At 45.7% G+C, this 25,413-nt stretch overlaps 1 protein-coding gene across 4 annotated transcripts in view; it reads right to left on the bottom strand.

Annotated features, from left to right (window-relative positions):
* The window catches only part of MAP3K19 (mitogen-activated protein kinase kinase kinase 19), a 749,356-nt gene that overhangs the window by 159,759 nt on the left and 564,184 nt on the right, over positions 1-25,413 (bottom strand). For all 4 annotated transcript variants that reach the window (XM_069616558.1, XM_069616557.1, XM_069616559.1 and 1 more), the window contains exon 4: positions 4,793-4,865. In XM_069616558.1, the coding sequence (XP_069472659.1) occupies positions 4,793-4,865 (73 nt within the window). The remainder of the gene's footprint in view (positions 1-4,792; positions 4,866-25,413) is intronic.

The raw sequence follows: 25,413 nt of genomic DNA, 5'->3' as shown, positions 1-25,413 counted from the left end.
TAGGCATCCTCGTGCCGGCGGGTGTTAGGAGGAGCATTTCTTCACATCTGTTGTATAAGGACTGTTTTCCAGCTGGTAGGTGTTTTCAACATCATTCCCTAACAAATCCAATTCCGGATATTGAATTCTACGGAACCTTACTCTTGGGCATATGGGAAGAGCGCTGTCTTGTTTTGTCATACTGTTCATGCCACTGCTACACTTCTTGGTTAAATAACCCATTTCCAATACTCTGGTATCCTCTTCATAGGGTACGCCAGTTACCCTTACATCAGGATTACTGATTTTAGTACTGGGACCTTACCTGCTAGTCCAAAGGTACAACTCCTCGATCTTGCCTTGCTTATTGCTCACGTAAATACATTTTTTGTACTAACCCTGACTTTCCTTTGCAGGTCAGCGGAATCCTGTGGCATCCATCCATCTTTGGGTCAATAGACTTCTCAGGCGATTATTATACATCCCCGAGAGGTACATTGGCAGAAAGAACTTGTCGGCTACACGACGGGTTCAACTGCCGGAGCAGAACTCCAACCAGGAATATCATAGAGTTCTGACATTCTGTCACCTGAGACACCTCACACATCGGGAAGCAGAAATCCTTCATGTCATAAATCCTCAATTTTTGGGGAAAGGCTCTTCCACAAGTGGTGTCCCAAATAACAAGTGGTGTACTGATCCGCCCGGTACAAAAATGTCAAAGTGAGGCCAGCACAATCATCATCACTTTGATGAAAACCCTGCAAGCAGCACCCCGATCACAGAGAAGGATCTCAACCGAGAAGAAGTGCAACCTTGGAAGTGCATTTGAGAAACTGGCAATGAGGTCTCAAAATCTACTTTGCATGTACACATCCTGAAGATCTATAGCACACATCCATTGACTCTCCTGAACAGCCAAACGAGTCTGTCATGGAGTGGCCTTCCTAAACTTCTCCACTGGAAGGTATTTATTGAATTCTGACTTGTTCAGGCTCGTCCTCCACTGCCCATTTCTTTCTTTGGAATCATGAAAGAGCAAGCTAGAAACCTTTCGATGTCTTCAACTGAGGGACCCACTCTTCGACATTAATCTAGAGGAGTTTATTATTTCTGCAGACAGACTCAATAGCTGTTGCAAGGGAAACTATTCATCCTTTCATTGACGCCTTAAATTTAACTTTATTTGTATTGTATTTAAATCTGTCTACGATCTCCCCTGTATCTCTCTCGTCTTGTGCCCTTTTATGTTCCTTCTCGTGTATTACGTTCTCAGGCTCAATTCTTGCTATCAGTTCCTCGACCTCCTAGTGTTCAGTTGCAGGTTCGTTCTTTCTCATTGCTTGCCCCTTTCCACTAAAACTCCCTTCCACTCTCTCTTTGTTCTTTACTTCTTATTGTCTATTTCGTTCTTCTCTTAATAGCTACCTTATACAATGTCGTGCCTAGAAACACTTGTGTACAGGCACATTATAAATGACTTATCATATCATACCTTCTTCAGTCCTAAATTGAAATTTTGTTAACTATGTTGATTGTACTGTAAGTGTATCCTTGTTCAGCACTTTGGTGTAAAGCGCTATATAAATTACAAATAAAATACAAATACAAAAAAACAAGAGAAGGGAAGAAGGGGGGAGTTTGTAGCCACCAGTTATTCTAGGTGTCTCTTGTGATTTGATTCACAATACACAGCAAGAGACGCCAGGGTTTAAAAACCAGTGGCTATCCCTGGATTCTATCAACCTGTAAACAACAAACCCACTAGCCTATATATAGTACCACTTAGCTGTTAATTATTTTTATTCAGCATACATACAATGTTATTACAATTATTACACAAAAGTAGGAAAATCCAATGGATTATTCAATTAGTGAAATCTCAAATGTAAACAACATTTGATATTACCATACAAGAACATTCATATACAAATATGAATACAAAGATGTCACATCATCTCTCATTTCCTCACATTCACATACATTCACATTCATTCATAAAGTATCTAGTGCTCAAGACTGAAACTTGTACAGTGTACTATGTTGCAAATATCTTTTTGCTCTAGGGGGCAGGGGTATAAATAGTCTTGTCCTCTATAGAGAACTCCAATGTCCTCACTGCCTGCCCGTGCGATTTGATGCTAGTAGGAAAGGTGGCAGGAGACCATGACTTCTACAGGCGTGCAATGGTAATGGCTACAGAGAATGTTACTTCTTTTTCTTGTTTGCAGATCAGGTGGCAGTGTGGAAACAGTTTGTGACAAAATGACTTCTGCCCCACACGAGTACAAGGCTGAGTAGTGGCCAAACCGCCTACTCAGCCTTCAGACTTCTGCAAAACAACAGTGATCTCAAGTGGGCCAGGGGCAGGCTATACCCTAGGTAAGGAAATATGGGGAAGCCACTCTCTTTAATGTTAATGTTATGTTAATGTTAAAGGATATATGTACCGCGCAATATCACCACCGGAGTGGTCCCCTGGCGCTCTGGCGGCTCTGAAAGAGGCAGGGGGCGGGTGAGTTAGTGGGAGTAATCTGGAAAAGTGCAAGATAGCAGTTATGTGCTGTTGGCAGCCTCAGCCCGGTGGGTCCGTTGGCTCGGCGTGGGGTGTTTTATGGTTGGTAGTCGTCGTGTGCTGTTATGCAAGTCTATGTGCGGTTTGTTTTGTTGTTTCAGTGGCGTGAAGTTTGTGCGGATTGCTGCGTTTTAGGCTTGGGGTTGTGTATGCTTAGAGTTTGAGAGGTGTATGCAGAGGGATGAAATTGTTAGTCATACTGTTCATTGCACAAAGAAAAAAAAGATTTTAACAAGAGCAGCAGCATTTTTGCTACATGCGGCTAAGCAGCAGGAAACACATTTTACTCGGGCGAGGAATGGTTACACCTCTCTGAGAGGTGGTTAAACGGTTCACTGTTCACATGACTTCTTTAGCCCCTATATTTTTGCAATGGTTTCTCTAAAAAATAAAATGCATTCCAAAAAAGAACCATGACAGTGCAGGTCCATGCATCAGATGGCCTATCGAAAGCTAATGCAGCACACCATACCATCTTGATAATTGTGTTGCAAGTGACAATAAAAGCAACATCACCTACAACACTAAGAATACTTTCTAATATTAACACAGCAACAAGCAACCGAGTTGCTGGGAGCCCTCTGAATCCCTACATATTTTTCTACCATTCTTGATTGAATGGCTCATGATTTGAGGCCTTTACAAAATGGTAGAGCCCAGAGAGATTGGCTGATCCACTACCGTGGGTGATCTTGGGGTTCTTTTACTTCACTGCCTCTTTTCCACGGCTGTTATCTACTGTAGGGAGTACCTGGCCTCTTAGTTGGCTTTAGTGAATACCAAGAATGAACCCATATGTATCCATAAAGCAGCACTTGGGATCAGTCTTTAGGTTTAGTAAGTTTGCCTATTCAGTGGAGTATTGCTAGCCAGACGGATGGACCGGAATTGAGAATAAGGTCCCTTTTGATCTAGTGCGTTAGTGGGTGGACAGAAAAAGAAGAAACTGAGATGTGGCAGGACTTCTTTGAAACCCAATTATCATATTTGGAAAGATTTAACTTTTTTGTAGCTTCCCCATCACTTTGAATGGGACCCCAAGCATATCTGCTGACTGTGTGACCCTGATCTATTTATAATGAGTGGGGTCTTTTTAATCTCACTGACTTGCGTAACTCATTTTGTTTTGGGGGTCAATGGTAAGTCCTTAAAGCTACCAGTGCACGAAAAACGGTAGGTAAGATATTAAAGAGTCGTGTATTGTACATTTGTTGCATAGAGGCACCTTCAAAGAAGTAAACTGATGGGTGTCAGCATATCCGCACCACATGAACAATATACAAAGGGCGCAGAACCAGCATCGATGCCTGTGTACTGCATGCATTCACTTATACTGTGACCCTTGCCTGCATGCTCACCATAATGCTATGCCATTTGTAAACAGGAATGTTCTTTCATAAGTTCATGCCCCTATGTATTATTATTATTATTATTATTATTATTATTATTATTATTATTATTATTATTATTATTATTATTATTACTATTAGGATTGTTCTTTTATATAGTGCACCCGCTCACCGCCATAGTGGTCTCAAAGTGAATAAACCTTGTCTGTGTTAAGGAGCATTCTCAATCCCTCCCAGGGAACACAGGCCCCCAAGTGTGCTGAAAGGAAGTGACTGGAAGAGGGAATATAAAAGAGGGACATAGTAGAGTGTGCTCTGGCTGGAATGGTGTGTACTTAAAACAGGGAAAATGTGTGTTAACGAGTCCTCGAAGTAAGGAGTTGAAACATGTGAGTGTATGTGTAACGTGTAGGTGATTTAAACTAATGTGCACATGTTTTCAGATGTGGTGCTAGAAACGCGCTTAGCAAATGAAGGTCGGTGTATGAAAAATGTCTTTACGTGTTTGGGTTATTCCGTAGTTTCGGCATAGCTCTTGTCCGTGCTTGCTCCAGAATGTAGCTTCCTGCATTGTGTTGAGCAGAGTCGTCTTTTGTATGTAGGCTTGTTCTCGTTAAGGCATACCGATGTGGCTGTTTTCACAGATACTGGAGTGCAATTGCCAGTGGTCCAATGGATTCTGAACAGGTTGAAGTTGCTTCGCCGTGATTTTCAGTAAGGCCCCATCATAAAGGGTCAACTTTCGGGCCCAACTCAATCAATAGTGGGGTTTATCCAGTAAGTTCAGCTGAACATGAGCGCTTTAAGATGTGTTTGCTTAAAGAAGCACATGGACAAATATTCATATTCTGCTGTTAGACAAGAAGTCACTGGTAATAACATTACTTACTGGTCTTCATAGGAGCTGCTCAGTTCCGAGTGGGATTTCCTTGCACTTTTCAAATCACGATTATATCCATGACCTACAACAAAAACATAGAATTAAAATCGGTGTAAGGGGCGTTGGTGCAAGTCAACATTTATGCTACGACCAATCAGCTGGAGAAGGCCATATTAATCACCAGCACTAGAAACATATAGTTGCTGGCAAAGGGAAGAAAAGGGGATAGCGCCTGGCGACACCATTACATGAGATTGCTGCTCTTCCAAAAAATTCCAGGAAATGAAACTTTCCATGAAATCCAGGGCAGACGTTACAAAAGAAGGGCTGCATATTGTTAGAGTTCAGCTTCAGAATGCAACACTTTACACTGAGTCTGGTCTGAACTGGAAGCATCAATGAAAAAAGTGGAAAGGGGCACTATATGGGTGTGCTTTTTATCCTCACCATAACATACATGCCACCATGGCAAGTTCCATTTACTAGATGCTAATCCACTTCTGGTTTCGACTTTTCCATTCTAGAACCTGTAGTCTTGACATTTCTCACTATAAACCTAGGACTAGAACCCCCAAAATGGAGCATACTTTGGTTGCAAGCCATACGTTATTTTTGTTGTGCTATTTTATATCACAGTATCCCAACACAGGGCTATAAAGTTATCTGAAAATTATGTGGTTCATGTACCTTTGCGCTTTTTCTCCTAAAGTCATGTAATGTGGTTTCTATAAGGCAACGCAACCTCAACTTCCAAATGCTTTACATTTAGCATCATACAGGACCACAAAAATGTTATCAGCAATGACAACACTGATGACATCTCATATGGCATCACCAATACCACCATTGTGACAATACTAATTGGGTGATGGCATGAGTAGATCAGAGCTGTTGGGTGAAACAGCAATGTGGGTCGAAAGCTTCCCAGTACGTTGAATACTATCTGAGAGTAATTTTTCCACTGGTATTTTGGCAAATAGTATTTTTTTTTTAGCAAACTCAATCGTGAGTCTCCAGCAGCATGCACACTGTTACAGAGTCACATTACATAGGCTGCCTATTGGGGCACGAGGGAGTCCCCTATAGTCCACCCACACACTTGACACAGTCAGGCCTCGGTCTGTCACTGGGATTTGTGAGGTTGGAGGCAAAACGTTTGGCTAGCCCCACCCCCATACTATTTTCTTGCACTGACCAAGAAAACCAACCAACAAGAGGTTCGGAATTCCCCCTTTGAGTGTATGAATTGAGGAACCCGAATTTCATTTGTTATGAATGCAAGCAAAAGAAAAAAGACATGTTTCTATAAGGCGTGATGATATGGGATACCTGTGGGACAGAAAAAAGTGCAGCACCTTTACTGAATACAGCATAGCAGGTCGGTTTGGCTGAATGCCTATCAGGAAAAGTAATGCCTGCGAAATAAACCAGATTAGATAGCCAATCTGATTTGTGAAACTCCTTATCTACAATGACATTAAATATTAAAGTCTTAGTGGTCTTTGTTGGCATGATACCCGAGGCTTGCAGTTTAAGGGGTACTCCCTCTGAACAGGAACATGAGCTTGCTTCTGAGTATCTATCCCCTCTATTCTCCACTTCGGGTTGGGATTTAATGCCTACAGGTTCAAGAGTTGTCCACCTACGAGAGGGTAATTCCTCAAAAAGGCGAATGATGCTGAGGAAGATGTTTAGCATACATATAGATTATAATAATTTTTATGTACCACTTGCTGGAAGTTTTTGGACTGTTGTGCACCATAAACAATTATAATGATCCAATGTAATGATATTACTTTTATCAGTACAAGAAGGAGGAAAGACTGGTGTAGACCACATTGTGATCCCAACTTGTCGGCTACATATAGATTTCAGCTTCATGTACTTTAATCAACTGAGCCATTCCACAGGCACATCACATTCTTGAACATTTAAAACTGTAGCTCGTCCTCAAAATAAAAAGAGGAAATGAGCTATAAAGAAAGCAATTGATGTGCATTCCATAAAATGGAAACATTTAAAAATCAAGGGTTTTGGGTGTTTAAATATTTAAATGAAAAGATGAACTTTTCCTCACATATTCTACGCGGAGTCCGCAGTAGTCATACGTGAGTAACAAATAGGATCATAACGAGTCCAGCTAAAGTAGTCATCTTCCCAAATCTGATCTCGGAACGCAAGGAACACATAAGGAATAACCACAATAATAAAGTACTATCCGCCTGTTGCCAATAATCAAGGTTATCTGGAAGCAAAGAAAACATATTGCATATGAAGATCAATGAGTTCTATATCACTGATGCGTGTCTGGATGTTCACTTATTTATTTCCGATTTCATACTGCCACACAGTAAATTGTTGTTTGTTCTGTAATCAAAACAAGTCAATTCAATCTCTAAATTACCTGTTGATCCAATGCCTGATCCTGCAAAATTTAAGAGAGCTAATGTTTAGTAAATTTAGAGATAAGGAATCTTGCATTATAACTCACGAATTCTGGATGTAGATGTCTAGTAGCAATTTCCAGGAGCAGAGCGTGGCAGAGAGAGTGAAAGACTGTTTGGTGTGGCAATAACGTTGCTACATTGTTTCCCTGGCCGGTGGAGTAGCGAGAGTCTCTCTACTGTTTTCTTCACGGATCATAAGTTTTACTTTCAAAAACCCTTTCTGGAAGCGGAACGAGGCAGAGAGAGTGAAAGAGTGTTTGGTGCAGCAATAGCATTGCTATGTTGTTTCCTTGGTCGTGGGAGTAGGGGGAGTCTCTCTACCATGTTCATCACAGACCACAAGTTTTACCTTCAAAAACCTTTTCTGGGAGCAGAGCGAGGCAGAGAGAATGAAAGTGTGTTTGGTGCAGCAATAACGTTCTTAATTGTTTCCTTGGTCAGCGGAGTAGGGATAGTCTCTACCATTTTCATCACAGACCACAAGTTTTACTTTGATAAACCCTTTCCAAGAGCGGAGTGAGGCAGAGAGAGTGAAAGAGTGTTTAGTGTTCAATGCAAGGTTGATTTTGTTGCTTCTTTATTCTATGAAGCACGAACGGTAATCCCCCGCCTGCCTGCCGATGTGAAACCAGCTAACAGTGAGCCAGAGTGTCCCACTGGGATTATCATGTCCACAGGGAATGTCTGGCTGTGCCCAGGAAGACTCCAACTCTGCCTGCAGTGAGACCATTGTGCTGAGGGAGCGGCAGAGAGTATTGAGGAGTCGGCTGCTGAGCGCAGCAGCGTAGAGCTGTGTGGAAGGGATGATAGAGGGCAGTAGGGAACTGGGCCCCGGGGCTGCAAACCAGTGCGCATCACATGCTGCGGATTGGGAGTGCTTAGGTGGTGCAGCCTTGATGGAACCACCTGCTCCGGTTGATCGAGTCCAGTGCCTGAAGTGACCGGATCATCTACATCACTACATTCGCTAGGTAAGTCGAGCAGGGCTTTGGTAGAATTTATTGGGCACTGTTTGAGGCACACTATCTCTGTGCACAATTGGCTGGATAATTCAATCAACAGGTGGTTTTTGCGATTTCTGTGTGCTTTTCCAATCGCTGCCTGCAGTTCACTGCAGTTTCTGTGGTGCTTGTTGCCTAGGGGCGCTGCTATTACCAGAGGCAGTTTCCTCCTTCGACATGGCTGCCGCCAATGCTCTCCCTCCAGGCACCTTTTGGTTTCAGCTATCTCTCGGCCTCGGATGCTGTGTCTGGCCACCCTCGCCCTTCTAGGAGCTATTAGTGAGCCAGCAGGCTATAGAGCCGACCCACCAACCAAGGCCCAAACAAAGGCCCCTGTCTGTGCCTGTTCAGACCATGGGAGGGCTCAGAGGGTCTCCCATCGCACCCTCCCACCCCTGCAACATTTCATGCTCCACCACCTCTCACCTTATGGAACCAGTGAACAGTTTCCTAGCATGCAGCCTGCTACTCAACGAGTCTGTGCCTCACACTGAGCTTTTTTTCTCCCATTCCAGAGTACCTGTGTGTCATGTTCTGGACTACCTGATGCCTAACTCACTAACTCACAAATATTGAACCTAGCTGTGCCTTAAGCCAATTTCTGCTGTTTCTCCCATGCCTGACTATACCCCCTTTACATCTCTGCATTTGTGTGCTCTTTGGTAAATTCGAACCCAGGTGTGTTTTGTAACTCTACACACCCACTTTGCATTGCATTTGTGTGTTTCTGGTCAATTCGAACTTAGGTGTGTTTTGTAACTCTACACCCAATTTTGCATTGTATGTGTATGCATTTTGGTACATTTGAAACCAGGTGTCTTTTTACAACTCTACACCCACAATTTGTTACCCAAGTGTTTCTACTGCATCCGTTTGCTCTCTTTGGCTACTAGGCCACTTAGTGAGTTTGTGCTTGTGCTGTGCAGTCTCTCATTCTATCCTCAATCCTTATCTTTCCGCCACCCCTATGGCACTCACCATCTCGTCTATTTATTCTAACTGCTTTACTATCACCTATTATCATTCTCTCATGAAGTCTGGAAGGAAAAAGTTTAAAAAAGACTTCCTGACCACTAACCCTGGTCTACCCATTGCAGACATCCACGTCAGCACAACTTCCAGACAGATTGTCACTGATATCCTCTTTTCTGTCCCCTCTCAACATCTCTGAACTCCTCATCTTATCTCTACTCTCTCCCTTTTCTCATCTGCACCCATTAATGGTTGAACTAGATGGGAAGTACTCTTGGCAGGCTTCTCATCATCTAGGCATATCATTATTGTCTATTGCAATGGCACCATCATGGCTCACGGTCCTCAACCCAACCTCCTCCTCTTTGACCGGCACTTGCCATCCCTCATCAACTTTCTTGCTGCGCCCCTTACTTCTTCCTCTCTTTCTCTCTGTCACTCCTCCTCCGACTGGTGTACCACGCCCCTGTACCTCTCATCAGAAAAACTTTAAAGGCAGTGACCTGCTTCATCTAGCCACGTTTAATGCTCGCTCTGCTATCAAACACTCTGCTGACATCTACCTTGATATCCTCGCCCTTACCGAGACATGGTTCAATGCCAGCTCAGTCAGTACTTTTGACTCCCTTCTCCCTGATGGCTCCAAGATCATCTCTAAGCCTTGCCCTAACCGTGTTGGTGGTGGGGTTGCTCTGATATTCCCTGAGTGGGTCTCTTCTTCCCTCGTACCCAACCAGCCATACTCCGCCTTCGAGAGCCTGGTCTGCAAGTTGGTCACATCCCTTACCTCCTCCTTGACCATTGCCACTATCTATAGGCCACCTGCTATATCACCCTGTTCCTCTCAAAATGTGCTGATTTCTCCTCTCTCCTGTCATCTTCCTCTAAACTCCTTCTACTGGGTGACTTCAACATCCACCTTGAATCCTCAACCACGCCGTCCACTCTCTTTCGTGACCTCTGCACCTTGCTTCCCCTCTCCAGTCCACCCTCTGGTCCTCCACACTCGGCTGGACATACTCTCAATGCCTTTATCCACACTGATCTTTTGCTCTCCTCCCCACTTGCTATCCTGCTCTCCTGGTCAGACCACTCCATCCTCTCCTCTCACCGGGGTCCTCTCATCCTTCTGACCTCACCTCGGCAGCTCTACCAACCTCATTCACGGACATCCACCTGTTGAAACAAGTGTCAGTTGCTGCATTCGCATCAACCTTCATTCACGCTCTCCTCCCACTGCAGACTCCACCTCTGATTCTGATCTCAGCAACCTCCATCTTACCATCACTAACACTCTTGTTATGACTCTGATCTAGCAGCCCTGAAGCTCAAATGCAGAGATGCTGAATGGAAGTGGCAGACCTCAAGCTCATCCTCTGATGAATTGGCCTGTCGCCTCCTCCAAAGGCAGTATTGTCTCACCATTCGTTCCAAGAAAAGGGCCCACATCCAGGCTTGCATCTTTTGAGCATCCAACAACATGGTCTAATCCTTAAAAATCTGCAAGGAACTAGCCAATCCTTCTGCAGTCTGCACCTCGCCTCTTCCCTCTCAGGCCCTCCACGCCTCATTGGCCACCCACTTCACTGCAGAAACTCAGACATCCAGAGCACTCTTTCTTCTGAAAAAGCCTTCCACCGACCCCTCGTGTCTGGCTATCTACCGCCCGATCTCTATCACTCCCTTCCCTGGGAAACTCCTGGAGAAGCTGGTCTTCCCCCAACTGACCCAGCATACTGAGCTCATTGGTTGCATACACGACCATCAATCTGGATTCCGAGCATCCAGAGGCATGGAAACAGCTCTTCTGAACACCTGTGTAGAACTGCTCACATCTCTTGACTCTAACTCTCCCGCTGTTCTCATTCTACTCGATCTCTCCTCTGCATTCGATACGGTCAACCACTCCATCCTCATAAAATGGCTCCATGAAACCCTTGGTATCTCGGAATGGGCACTGGACTGGTTGAGCTCCATCCTCACAGACCATCCCTCCCAGGTTATCCAGGGGTCTTTCTCCTCTCCCATCTCCATCTCCACCTATAGCGTTCCCCAGGGCTCCAATCACTCACCCTGGCTCTTTAATGTCTATCTTGCTGTGCTGGGTCACCTTATCGCCACTTTCTCCCGTCACTCCCGTCACTTCCAGTGTTATGCAGATGACTACCAAATCTTCTTCAAACTTACCTCTGATACTCTCACTACTTCCTCTACCATTCCTGACTGCCTATGTGGTATCCAGTCCTGGTGTACCTCTAATTATCTCTGCCTCAATACCAGCAAGACTGAGATCCTTCCTACTGGGACTCCTACTTGCTCTCTCCTCCCTTAACTCTAGCCACCCTCTATGAGCTCTCCCCCTTCTCCTGCATCCAAAGCCAGATACCTTGGAGTCATCTTTGACTCCTCTCTCTATTTCCTGGACCTTGCCAAGAAGGTCCATTTTCAACTCCACTTCCTCAGGAGTATCCTTCCCTTCCTCACTTTTCCCCAGAAGCTCAATGTCTATAGAGTTCAGGTAATGTCTAGGCTGGACTACTGCAACAGCCTCTTCCTTAGTCTGCCCTCTTCCTCTCTCTGCCCCCTCCAGCTTATCCAGAATAAGGCTGAAAGACTTATCCTTGGCCTCAAACCCAGGGACTATATCTCTCCAGCCCTAACATCTCTCCTGGTTGCTGCAAGGATCAAATTCAAATTCATCTGCATCATCCATAAGGCTGTCTGGGGCTGAGGACCACCCTATCTACAACTTGCTCTCACCAAATACTCTCCCCCCAGACCTTTACGCTTCTCTGGCTCCAACTCTCTGCTTGTCAAGTGCTTCTCTAAGCAGTGAGCTTGTGGACAATTTCTTTCCTCAAGACTTACCTCTTCACCTCCTCCTTCCCCCTCTCGTGCTAAAACCCCACAGACACTGAGATTGGTGGCCTGGGCCCTTATGTGTCCTTCTAGGTCCTGACCTTCTGCCCAGTCGCCTCAGCCTTCCGCCCTCTCCCAGCACTTGCTTTTGGGCACCCACTGGCCTGTGTTGTCTCACAGGCCTGCACTTACTGTATTGGCAGGCGATCACTCCTTACCTAAGGGTCTCGGCCAGGCACTTAAATGTTGCTAGCAACTGACTCCCTCGCACTTCCCTCTGTGGAATTTCTAGTGCTTTACCTATTCCCTTGTCCCTTTTCTCACCCTGTACTTAGACGCTCAGAATGCTCACAAAGGCTAGTAGGACCGCCTCTTTCTTGTTCATCAGTTTTATTCTATTTGCCTTTGTTCCCTCTCTGTTTTGTCCTCTGGGCGCTTTGAAACACAATTTCCTGATGTATAAGCACCTTACAAATACAAATAAAATAAATAAATAAATAAATAAATCGAGTACCACTGACAATTTTCGTACTTAAAAATGTGTATATCAAATTAACTTGATCTCCATTAGATGGTAAAATAAAGGTGTTTTATATTTGAATGTTGCTGGAATCTGTTAAGTAATGCAAGACCTTTTATGATCTCCGACATGACATTAAACCAAAAAAAGGATATGCATCTATGCAACAAGCACTTTATTAGCATAAATTATTATATTTACATGATGGATTGTGTATATGTGATTTTATATTGCTCATTCTTTAGAGGACAAGGATAATTAGCGCAACTATGCATTTTTATTGAATATATTTTCACTTGGTATTTCGTAACTGTTAGGAATTTATTATAATCGATCTTTGTCTTTTACATGTTGCTAGATTGTTATTCTAATATAAATCTTAATTGATTTTTATGTACAAGGCTTGCTATGATAAACTAATTCACAATTAAAGAAATTGAATACCTCTAACATCTTAGAACCTTCCTTGCCATTCAGTCATGACTATCTGAAATTGCAGTGGATGGAACTTTATCTACAATGGAGTACTTCTGGCTTTTGCAGGCAAACAATAACAGTCACACAAAACCTTATGACTTTATTTAATAATTCATACTTTTCTGAAGTTCGGTTGACAGTGAGATCATATCACAACGCTGTCACATACAATTGCAATCAGTCATTGTTGTGAGGGAAGCAGTTTGTAGACGTACCCTTTAAGAGTCCGTCATCAGTGGGAAGAAGAGGAGGAGCCTGGAGAGGAGGACGGACAGAAAGAAAATAAAGGTGGTACGAAACAGTCACACATCTCTGCGTCCTTTCTTCAGCCTGATTCTAGCAGACTGTGCTTCAGATAACAACTTGCAATGAGGGAAACGAACCAGGAAACACTGAAGGCAGCATTTGCTGCTACTCGAGAGTGAGCCGTCCTTCTTGCGCCCTCCGCGCCTTCTGCTGGGTTCCCCCAGAATGCAGGCATCCTGTCAAAGCCTAACCACAGCGTGGCTGTGCCATATCCTGTCGGACTTCCTCCGACTCCTCACGCCTCCAGCGGTCCTTTCCAACCCGCGGGCTGCAACGTTTGCAACGCTCGCCTCCGGTGGTCCTTTCCAGCCCGCAGGGCTGCAACACTCACTATACACACCTCCAGCGGTCCTTTCTAGCCTGCGGGGCAACAACGTTCACACTCCATAATATGCAGGGGGTCAGGAGCCCCACCACGACACAGCAGGGGACTGCCCATGGAGCTCATTGGCGTGCGCATTTCAGCTAACACGCAAACACATGTGCCTGCTCGCAGTGCAAGCCACACCCATGAAGGGAGCCCCACACAAGGAACAACTAGATAAGAAGATACAATGGAAAGGGGCAGCTGCTCATGGCAGAGAGGCACAACCCTCACACATACTGGAGATGGACATAGGGTAGTACAAGGACACACCACAGGGTTTCCACCAAAACACTGCCAGACTACACTTGTGTCAGCTGATCTAACTGACTCCGCTATAACCACCCGATGGACCGCACCAGAGTGGGCCAGCGCCAGTCCACATGGAGAACAGAGAGCCAGCTCACACACTGCACCGCCTGTGTTCTCCCGCAAAGACTCCAGGCGAGATCAGCTCCATACATGACAGGGTGACAGCTATTAACCACAGTGGGCACCAACCAGAGGGGTTGACAGAGAAGTAGAGCGCTAACGGCAGAGACAGTGAGTGCTCAGTTAAACCGCCACCATGGTGGACCAGGCCAAATACCAAGGGGAATTGCAACAAGGGGGCGCGAAAATTGCATTCCTACGGAAACCGTGCCCGTTCAATCTGCAACCCCAGCAAGAAGAGGGGCTAAGGTGGACTGAGTGGGTCAAGGACTTTGACTATTTCATCAGGGCCGCTGGGGAAGAGAAGTCAACCATCTTAAAAGACATCTTCATGAACCTGCCGGCAAAGAAATTAAAGACATCATCAAGACGATTCTGGCAGCTGAGAGGACCACATAGAATGAACTCGTTAGAGCCCTGAACAACAAATTGGTCATACAGCCCAACAGGGATTATGAGAGATATGTTTTTAATCAATGTCAGCAGTCCCCAGACCAGACGGTAAAAGAGTTCATCACCCGACTATGGCAAAAAGTCAACTGCTTGTTTGTGCAATTCTCTGATGATGAAGCAATCCGTCTTTGGGTCATCAAAGGATGTGTGTCTTCCACGCTAAGGAATAGCTGCTAAAAATAACTTGTCAAGTGATTGAGATAAGAAAATGGAGAAATCCTGACAGAAGATCAGCTACCCCAGACAGGATACTACCCAGAGCAATATGAATGCCCAGGGGATACTTTCAATGACTATGACGAATACTCACAAGAGCCATATTTTGAATACACAGACAAATGTGTCAACTTGATGCATGGGCAGCAGGAAGATACAGACGCCCCAAAGGTTATGGTCAAATTGGGAGAAGCAACATACTGCTTCCTGATAGACACTGGTGCTACCGTCAACATAATGGAAGAACAACACTTTTTGCAACCTGGAGACATAAGAGAACTGACACAGTCCAATGTGCACATTTTCCAGTGGGGAGCGAATATACCCCAGCCATCATTGGGACAGCTTCAAAGGACACCCTTGCACAACAGAAACATGACCAAAACCACCATTCACATGCTGAGAAGCCCTGTCAATGGGAAATGCCTGCTCAGTAACTGCACAGCGCAGGTCCTTAGCCTGATTGACGTTCATTATCAGGACAATGATGTGGTTCATTGCAGTGTGAAACCCCCAGGTAACCGGACCATCGCCCACATGACTGGGACACAAAACGAGAAGGAAACGATCAAGCGAGCATTCCTAGAACTGTTCTGAGGACTGGGAAAGTTAAAGGACACGTTGATCCAGTTACACATGAATAGGAAAGTCAAACCCGTTCCGCGACACCCAAAGAGAGTGTGGGATTCCACCTACAAGAAGCAGTGTCCAGGGAATTGCAACAGTTATTAGACAATTACATAATCGAAAAGACTACAGGTCCCACTCTGTGGATCTCGCCCCTGGTAGTGATGTCCAAGGAAGGGAACAAATTAAGGCTCTGCATCGACATGAGAGTGGCAAACACTGACATAGAGAGGGAGAGACATCCAGGACCTAAAATAGAGGACATGATTGTTCAACTGAACTGTGCCATGAGGTTCTCTAAGCTGGACCTCAACCAGGGGTACCACCAGCTGGAGCTGCACCCCGGATCAAGAATAATCATGACTTTTGCCACACACAATGGTTTGTTCCGACACAAACATCTCAACTTTGGGATATCATCGGATGTGGACATTTTTCAGGAAGCCATCTGGCAGCTACTGATCCCAGTGAAGTCAGCATTCAACTACTCTGATTATATCCTGGTATATATAACATCACAGGAAGAACATGACCGGGCTCTCCTGGACGTATGTGACATCCTGAGCAGGGCCCGGCTCACTTTGAACTATGAGAAGTGCAATATCAACAGGGGCAAACTGCGATTCTATGGACACATATTCTCCGGTCATGGAATGCAACCCGACCCACAAAAAGTGTGCACTATTAGTGAGCTCCCGGCACCTGTGCAAGTAGCTGACGTCAGGTCATTTCTGGGCATGGCAGGGTACTACGTTCAATAATTCCTGAGATATGCCATCACCACCGAGCCCCTACGAAGGCTGCTGCGGAAGGAGGTAGCATTCTGCTGGTCTCAGGAATGACAAGAAGCATTTGACACTGTCAAAAAGAAACTAACAAGTGCCAACCACCTAGCCTATTTTTACCCAGACTGGCATACACAGATCATAGTGGATGCCAGCCCCGTAGGATCGGTGGCCATGCTTGCCCAACGGGCGCAGCCTGAGGATCCAGCAAGCTTCATTGTAGCCTATGCCAGCCAGGCGCTATCCCAGACAGAGAGCAGTTATTCACAGGCGGAAAAGGGAAGTTTGGCAGCTGTCTGGGCCTGCAAGTACTTTCATCATTTTGTCATTGGTAAGAAGTTCACACTGGTGACAGACCACAAGGCCCTTCTGTCATTATTTGGCAACCTGAGGACTAAGATGCAACCGAGGATCGGAAATATCACTATGCCATGGTCCACATCCCAGGGGGTGACAACAACCCTTCCGACTATATATCGTGACACCCGAGTCTGAAACAGCAGTCACCAAGGGAGGACAATGTCGAATATCTCTCCTACGTGACTGCGCAGGCCATGCTGCTGGCTCTGACGATGGACAAACTGGCACAGGCTTCAAGTGATGACCCATCCATCTGTATGGTCAAGGAGCTCACCAGCAGCAACAAGTGGAAGGACTACAAGTGACGGTTGCAGCGTCACGCGGGCACCAACAGGCAAATGATCGAGAGGATGGCTAAAGTATGGACAGAGTTGGCAGTATCGGAACAGGGAATACTACTGAGGGGGTGCCGTCTCGTCATACTGTCCTCCCTACAAAGGAACCTATCACAGCTGGCACATGAAGGCCACCGGGGAGTGGAAGCGACCAATAAAATCCTCAGGCAAAATGTGTGGTTTCCATTTATGGACATCATGGTGGAAGAGACAGTCAAGAAGTGCTTCCCATGCCAATGTGTGGCCAGGAGTGACCCGCCACTCTTGCTACAACTGACAGAGATTCCTGATAGAGTATGGTACAAGGTCACAATGGACTTTCATGGGCCCCTGGAAACAGGGGACTACTTACTCATGATCATGGGTGAGGTTTGAAGATTTCCACTTGTAAAGAGGACTAGCTCCACTGAATTTGCCCAGGTGGTGAGATTTATTGACGAGGTCTTCAGCTTATAGGGCATCACCCAAAATGTGAAGATGGACAATGGTCCACCATTTAGAGGACAGGAAATTCACAAATTTGCGAAGCACCTAGGGTTCACGCAAAGAAAATAATGCTGTTGTGACCTCAAGCTAACAGCATGGCAGAACGCTTCATGTCATCCATAAAGAGAACGATATAGAAAGTCATGATTGAAGGGATGCCAAAACAACAAGCACTGTGCCAGATGCTACAGCAATACAGGAACACGCCACACACCTTGACAGGAGTACATCCTGATGATCTGATGAGGGCATACCAGGCAAAGATCAGATTACCCCAAGTGGAAGGAAAGGACAACGCCAGAAGAGAATAAATGGAGATTGTGGAAGTGCACGTAAGAGAAAGAGACGTCCTGGGAAAATAAATAGCCAAGGAGTGAACCGACTGGACAAGAAGAGCAAAGATGAAAGATTTCAATGAAGGGGAAGACGTTCTAGTGAAATAGTGAATACAGAGAAATACAGACTCAAGATATGAGAGTACACCCCTTTGGGTGACTGGTGTAAATGGGACAATGGTCACCAGTACCAATGAGAAGAAGGACGTGACCAAGAATGTGTCATTCTTCAAACACCTTTTATCCAGGGAAGAAGGGGATGTGAAACAGACACACAGAGAGACACAGGAAGTGACAGCAGGTGGAGAATAAAATGTACCGCAAGAAGAGTCAAGACCCCCTGAAATGCCCCTAAGGGGAGATGGCAGACCGAGGTGAGACATCAAGAGACCCAACAGACTCATTGATGAGATATGATATCGACATAAGGAGATATGCGTGGAGGAGGTAGTGTGAGAGAAGCGGTTTTGTAGACATACCCTTTAAGAGTACGCCATCAGTGCGAGGATGGAGAGGAGCCCAGAAAAGAGGACGTGCAGTTAGAAAATAAAGGGGGTACAAAACAGTTGCACGTCTAATTAGGGAGCCCCAACCTACCCTCCCCCACCAAGAAGAGTTTTCAAAACACACAACATAATAAATAAGCTTTGACTCCCCTGTTATGAAGGGCTTGCTAGGTTTGTCATGGTCTGGTCCTCTCTTGCACATGATTCATACAGGGGCATAAATAAATCATCCTCTTAAATCAGCCCCTTAGAGGACATTCAACCAACTTACCAACTGGTGCTGAATTCTGAAGACTAAATTACACTAACCTCTCCCCCAATAGTTCATTATTATATGACACCCTGTGCTGTCCAGTATTCACTGTCTAGTGCCCACAGTCCCCTGGAAAACCTGCATGCAAAGTCTAGTGGTGTGTGCCAAGGTGAGGGGTAGAAAGAGGTGCAACTCTTAGATGTGTTACGGTAGACCCTAAACTGCATGCAGCACTGTTCTTCACTTGCCAGGTGGCAGCGGTACGCAGAATATTAGAGAGAACAAGAAGTGGATTACATTCCAATACTGACAGTGCGGGCCACTTCCACCAGAGCAGCCCAGCCCAAGCAAGTTCACTAAGGACTGGCTCCGGCATGTGCCAATCGGGACAGAGCTCTGGTAGAGTGTCGTGTGCAAGAAGCAATTAACTTGGAGAACTTTAAGTACTGTCCAGTGACCCATGTCAGGGCCAGGGCAAAAAAGATGCACAGAGGCTCTAAATTCTTCTGGGTAGGTTAGTTGATAAGCAACCTACACTCTGGGCCTTGCTGGAGGCTCTTTCAAAAACAAACACCATTTTGCACGCCATATAAGCGAGACTGCTAAAACAAAGCAGAGGGCCCCTCTTAAGTGGGAGGTCCTGGACAATTTGCCTCACCTGCCATCCTTGTGAGTGACCTGCATATGAACTCAGGAACCAAGAGCTTAAACAACCCTTCCACACAAATATAGGACTGAGCCCATAAAGTCAGCAATTCCTGTATGTTGCCTTGTAGCAAAGTGTTCAGCAAGTTCTGGCTTTGAAACCTCATCTTTATCCCCTAAGCAATAGCAAGGCTCCAGGGTGCTTTCTGTATGGTTCCAAGAAAAAGGCAAAATTGAGAAGTTCAGTTGAACAAGTTTAATTTGGGGTGTTTACATGTTTGGGCTGAATTAAGAAAACAAAAGAAAAAAAAGTAAATCAGAATGCAGAATGTCTCCCGCAAGGATATCACCAACCTCTTTTGAGGATTTATCAGGACCTCACCCATCACCCCTGAGTCTTTATGGGATGTGGGTCTTTCTCAAACGTCCTTCTTTCTTTGTGCTGGCTTGAGTTTGGTGGAAGAGCTCTCCTGCCAAATGCCCTTTGGCCCGAGCATTCCATGCCAGCTGGGTCTGTGACAAATATTGGATGGTCACAGGTTTTCCCCAGAATGCCCACAGAACATCACCAGTTGCAGAAAATTGATTTTGATAAGGGATACACAGTGAGATAACTAATTGATTATATCTTAGACATGGTTTCTGATTAATGTTTTACAATGAATCGTGATTTGGTTGTTTATTTTATTATTTTACAGTATCTGATGCTTGTAAGCGAATATTGCTGGCCTTGAAGAAGAGCTTTTTTTGTATGAAACACCTGTTTCCTGATAATACAGATAAAAAGGAAAAGAACATCATACTAAATGTACGGCCTCAGAGGTATTCTTCCTTTCCTCTCCTTCCCCCAGAAGCTCACCATTTCCAGAGCTCTGGTTCTTTCTAGGCTGGACTATTGCAACAGCCTCTTTCTAAATCTGTCTGCTTCTACTCTCCGCCCTCTGCAACTCATCCAGAACAGGACTGCAAGACTTGTCCTTGGCCTCAAGCCCATGGATCGTATCTCTCCAGGACTGAAATCTCTACACTGGCTACCAGTGGCTGCGAGGATTAAGTTCAAAACCCTCTGCATTGTCCACAAGGCCTTCTGGGGCCTCAATACCTTCAACTCTCTCTTCCTAAGTATCTTCCTTCTCGTGCCCTTCGCTCTTCCGCCTCCAACTCCCCCAGGGTCTGTCGCTTCTCCAAACAACAAGTTGGTGGTAGATCTATTTCCTCGGCTGGGGCCTCCCTCTGGAACAGCCTCCCTGCCACCTTGAAACTTGAGGAGAATCATCTCCGGTTCCGGAAGCACCTCAAAACCTTTTTCTTTGCTTCTGCTTTTTCTCCTCCTCTCCCCTGCTGACTTCCTGGCTGAAACTGATACTGCACTGGTTACTTGGCCACCCTCTGATCTCAGGCCCAGGTCCCCTCCCCCACTAGTCGCACACCTGCACTGCCCTACTGGCTACCACCGAACTTGGGAACTGTTTTCTGTTTCCCTACAGACCCACTACCAGCACTTGACACCTGATGTCCGCATTTACCCTTGCACTTGCAACTTTCTGGCCCTACTTTACTTGTTGTTATTTATTTATTTATTTATTTATTCTATTTGTATCCAATGTACTGCACTGTCCGCTCCCCCTCTGCCCCAGCATTTTCCCCTTTCCCCCTTCCCTTGCACTTGTGCGATCTGTAGGATCGTTGTCTGTCTTCCCTCTGTTCCCCTCCCTTGCCTCGTTGTGCCTTGAAACCCTTGTGTGTAGGTGCGCTATAAATGCCATATCATATCATAAATTAACTTAATGAATACAATCAATTCAGCTAAATATTAAGATTATTAATTTTTCATTGGGAACTGTGAAACATTATTCAGCCTGTTACTAAAACTCAATAAGTTACTAAAACAGCGCAGATGCATTAACTCTTTGATTAGACTATATCACACCAACTGCCTACCCAGCGGAAACGTAGCGCACATATCAAAAGGGATCCCCGAAACAGCGTGGCTGCTCACTCAGTGTATGCTCACCAGGTAGTGCAGCACTTGTTTTTTCGCACTATACAGCCCACCGGAACAACTTCAATGACCAGCAGGCTCATGTAGGGCCCACACACCAGCACAGGTACGACGTCACTCTATCCATAGAGCTGTGCAGCTGCCATGACACTTCAGCCTGACCGCAAGAAGGCAAGATTGGGTTTTTAACCGTTGGCTCTGCAGGAAAAGGAAACCATGATGGTGAATTAAGAATGTGAAAGGGATGATAGCCATTGGCTGAGAGGCCCATTAGGGGGAACCAATACACGGGGGAAGGCTAATAAGTAATCAAGCCAAAACCAATCACACAGAAAGAGGAGGAGCGATATATAAAGGAACATCCATCAAAGAAATTATTCAATAATCAGACAAATAATTCCACAATCTGCAAACTGCTGCTAGAAGGGTGTCAGTCTTGATTATCAACCTGGAAGCAGGAAGAGGTCACTAGGAACCAGAAACAAAGGTCAGACCCAGAGAAGGAACAGAATCTGAAAGATTTCTGGGGCTATATCTTAGACACTAACTAGAACAGAACTAAGGGAATAATAGTGCTACAAATCTGTCGAGGGCTACCTCTCAGACAGTGGCAGAAACCAGAGCTAAAGAAATATATAGTTCTGCAAATCCACCAAGGACTGCATCTCAGACAAGGGCAGGAGCCAGGGAACAAGAAGGAGAACTAAGAGCCTGTGATGGGATGCAAGCTTGGCCCAGGAGGGTGAACTGTGGATGTTGAGCGAGAATATCACAGCCTGACATAAACCTCAAGCAAGGGGGATGAAACACCTTTTGGTAGGAATTTACTAGAGGTAATATCCTAATATCCTAAGCAGGAGGAGGAGAACTACTTGCTGTTAGGGGAGTGTCCTGGTAACATTCTAAGCAATGGAATAAAGTGTGCAAGGCTTACATTTCTGAGACCGTGTGTTTTCAGCCACGAAGTGAGCTGGGAGCTATATTCCTGGTACTATGAGTTAGAATAAGGTTAGACATGTACTAGTAATCCTTTAGGTAGACCCATGTACCATTTTTTGTGTAGAACACATTCTGACATGTTAATGCAGTTAACCTTCTTTAGTTTTAGCTACGAACTGGTAGTGTCTGTAGGCATTCATCCCCCACCCAATCTATTATGCATGAATAATGGTGCTGCACTTCTTTTTATTTTATTATATGATATAGCTCATAGCAAGCTTTTCATACAGAATGAAAATACAACATAGAAATACATACCAACATATGCAATACAATAAAAGGGAAACAAACAATTACATAGCAATAAAATACATTTCATATTACAAATACACAGCATCAAGACAATAATCGATGAAAGAAAATCCAACAATTCGTAGCACAACCTATTTCAATATACAATTTTCGTCTAAAAATAGAGGAGATACACAGAGAAGTAGGGGGGTCGCATAACAAGCATTGCCATAGGATATTAGACAAGGATTGAGCCTCTGCTAGCCAAATTTAACAAACCGATGATTACGTAGCTGACCCAAACCAACGAACAAATGCTCTAAAGCTTCCACCTCTGTCTAACAGAGGCGACATCGTCGTGTGTGTTTGGGTGTTTGCAGCCTAGCACCAATAATATCTTGAGTATGAAACAATGGTGCTGAGCTTCATCTCAGACTCTCATGTTCGGTTGTAGCTTTATCACACAACATAGAACAGTACCTCTGCAGGGCCATCCACAACCCTGCTCCCAGTTCCTCAATAGAAAATGTGTCAGAGTTGAGGCATGTTTAAGGGAGGAAAGGGACCTCCCCACCCTGCTATAGAAGGCGTTCCAGGGCAATGCCAGATCCTGTCCTACCCCAGAGGTGGGGTGAGGGAGTTAGGGAGGGGCAGTCTCTAAACCCCACCCAATGGGCCTTGAGTGTGCTGATCGGTACCACTTTTGATGACCAAATGCCATGCACCCTCCATTCTGGTGCTAGCTCTCTTTGCTTATTTACAGAACTACCAGGGTGCACTGCCAGACCAAATAAATCCAGTAGGCTGCAGAAGAAAACTGACAATTTACGAGCTCCACGTACACCCTAACAACCCAGAGCCACTTAAGGAAGCAAAGCAGTACTCAAGGCAGCCATAAACCAGCAGAACACAGACATACAATCCAGTGGGGACAATAAAAACACTGTCAAAAGAGCCATGGAGAAAAAGGAAAAAGGGGGTGGGGATAGAAGGGTTTTTGTTACCCTTGGAAAGCAGTGACCCAAACCCGGGGGAAAAGATAGGCACACATTTGGCCCCAGAGTCAAATGGACAGCATAGCCAATTGGGAGAGGTGGATGAAATAAAACAGGAAAACACTGGTATAAAAGACCTGTGAAAGCTACACAGAGTGTGGGTTTTTTGGGTGAGGTCAGGATGTGTGAAGGTGGATCGAGAGACCAGAGGTGGAAAGAAGTGGAGCAGAGCACTGAAGAGTGTATGGAGCAGTTGGATAAAAGTGCAGGTAATCTATTGCGTGTGAGAAAGAGTGGTACCTAGTTGAAAGAGTGAAGTATGTTTGTGAGAAAGACAAATGTGGAGCAGAGAGCAAGGCGACTTGAGAAAAGAGAGAAAGAGAGGGAGAGAGTAAATGAAAGACTGTTTGAATAAACCAGCACCCAATTGAATCCTTAACACCATCACTGGGATTAATACTAGGATACTAGATATTCTTAGCAGATTCTGGGAGGGATTCAGATAGATACGATCTTGGCCTTTAGGCCCATCCCTGGTAGAGAGGATACCTTAGACAGCGGGGGTTACAAATCTCTACAACCTATTCTGACATCGGGCAACAGGGAAGCCTGGGCTAGGGTGGAAGGAGTCCATGGGAGACATGGGGACCAGCTAGAATAACCTTTTAGATACATTAACATACAGTCCCAAACAGTGCATAACCCAGACATAAGAGACTTGTTATTAAAAAACCCTGAACCGACTGTCAAGCAAAGTATACTCTTCAAGAAGGGTGTAAGCTGGAACAGAAGCCATTCGAACAATAATAGTTACCAAAATAAATAAAGAATGTCCAACCAAGGTCCTATACAAATTGGATGTTTAATGAAATGAACAAATATGCAAACAACTACTAAAATATCTACTGGCCCACCCCTGTAAGGGAAACACAGAGAAAACAGACTTTAGAGTAAAGAGGCACTCTGGGTTAGTAGACAGGAGAGCTCTGGCAAAGACTTTAGCAGCAAAATATCAACGTTATTAAAGATGTCTTTCAGAGACCACCAGGGGGCGCAGGCAGCCTGGAAGCCTGAGAGGCCATCTCCCTGTGAACCTCCAGCTACTGGCGAATTTCGAGTGAATGCCCAGCCCGCAAGCTGCCGAAAGTCATCACCCGCATAGCGGAAGGGGCCAAAAACCACCAGTCCAAGTCTCGAGCAGAACCGGACTGGCCAACTCAGTAAACGTTCCCAGTGAAGTTCCCCCCAACCAGCCAGCGAGAAATAGGCCACCCAGTGTGAGAGCGCGGTGTTGGAGCAGGAATGCCTGGGGGCGTACTACACCACGGAAGAGAGCCCAGGAAGAAGTCGACCGCTACTCCCGCCGGGCTGTCGGCAGTAACAAAAGGCTAACAACACCACAGGTTGATGCAGCCGAGTCCAAGAGGGATCCCCGTCCGAGCCAGCAACAAAACTCCTTTCCCTGAACCTACAGCAGCTCCTGGTTGCTCAGGCACTGAGACCCTGGGGTATAGACCTAACAGCCCCTGCTGCATATGGAGGTGGCCCCCGGAAGGGCGAATACCCCAGGGGAGCTTACGTCGCAGTGGTTGCAGAGGCGGCGGCGGTGGTGGGCAGTACTGTACCACTCCCCTTTCCATTGGCCCCGGGGTATTGTGCTGAAGCGACACGGAGGGTGAAGAAGGAGCGCGTGCCCAGACTGGAGTCCCCCGATGCAGCATTAGCAGCGAAGAGAGAGGCACTGAGGAGTGGGAGCTCCCCCACTCCCCCTAACTGACTACAGAGCGAGGCCACATACAGAACCGGAGCCGAGCCACCCAGTCATAAGGAGAGCACTGATGTGACCACCAACGCTGCGTGGACTGGTTGTGCGGCTGCTCCGGAGCGGCTCAGGTGCCCCAAATAAGGAAGCCTCAATGATTGCGCTCGTAGCACGCTCTGCCCTGCTGAGCTCCGGGACCTACTCGGCTGACTGACAGAGAGTTCCAAGACCCAGTGAGCTGCCAGCCGGCACCCGTACCCTC

The sequence above is a fragment of the Ambystoma mexicanum genome, chromosome 9 (assembly GCF_040938575.1).
Source record: "Ambystoma mexicanum isolate Mex_15411 chromosome 9, UKY_AmexF1_1, whole genome shotgun sequence".
NCBI classification, from domain to species: Eukaryota; Metazoa; Chordata; class Amphibia; order Caudata; family Ambystomatidae; genus Ambystoma; species Ambystoma mexicanum.
Note: the sequence above shows the minus strand (reverse complement) of the source record. Positions and strands in the feature narration are given on the sequence as shown.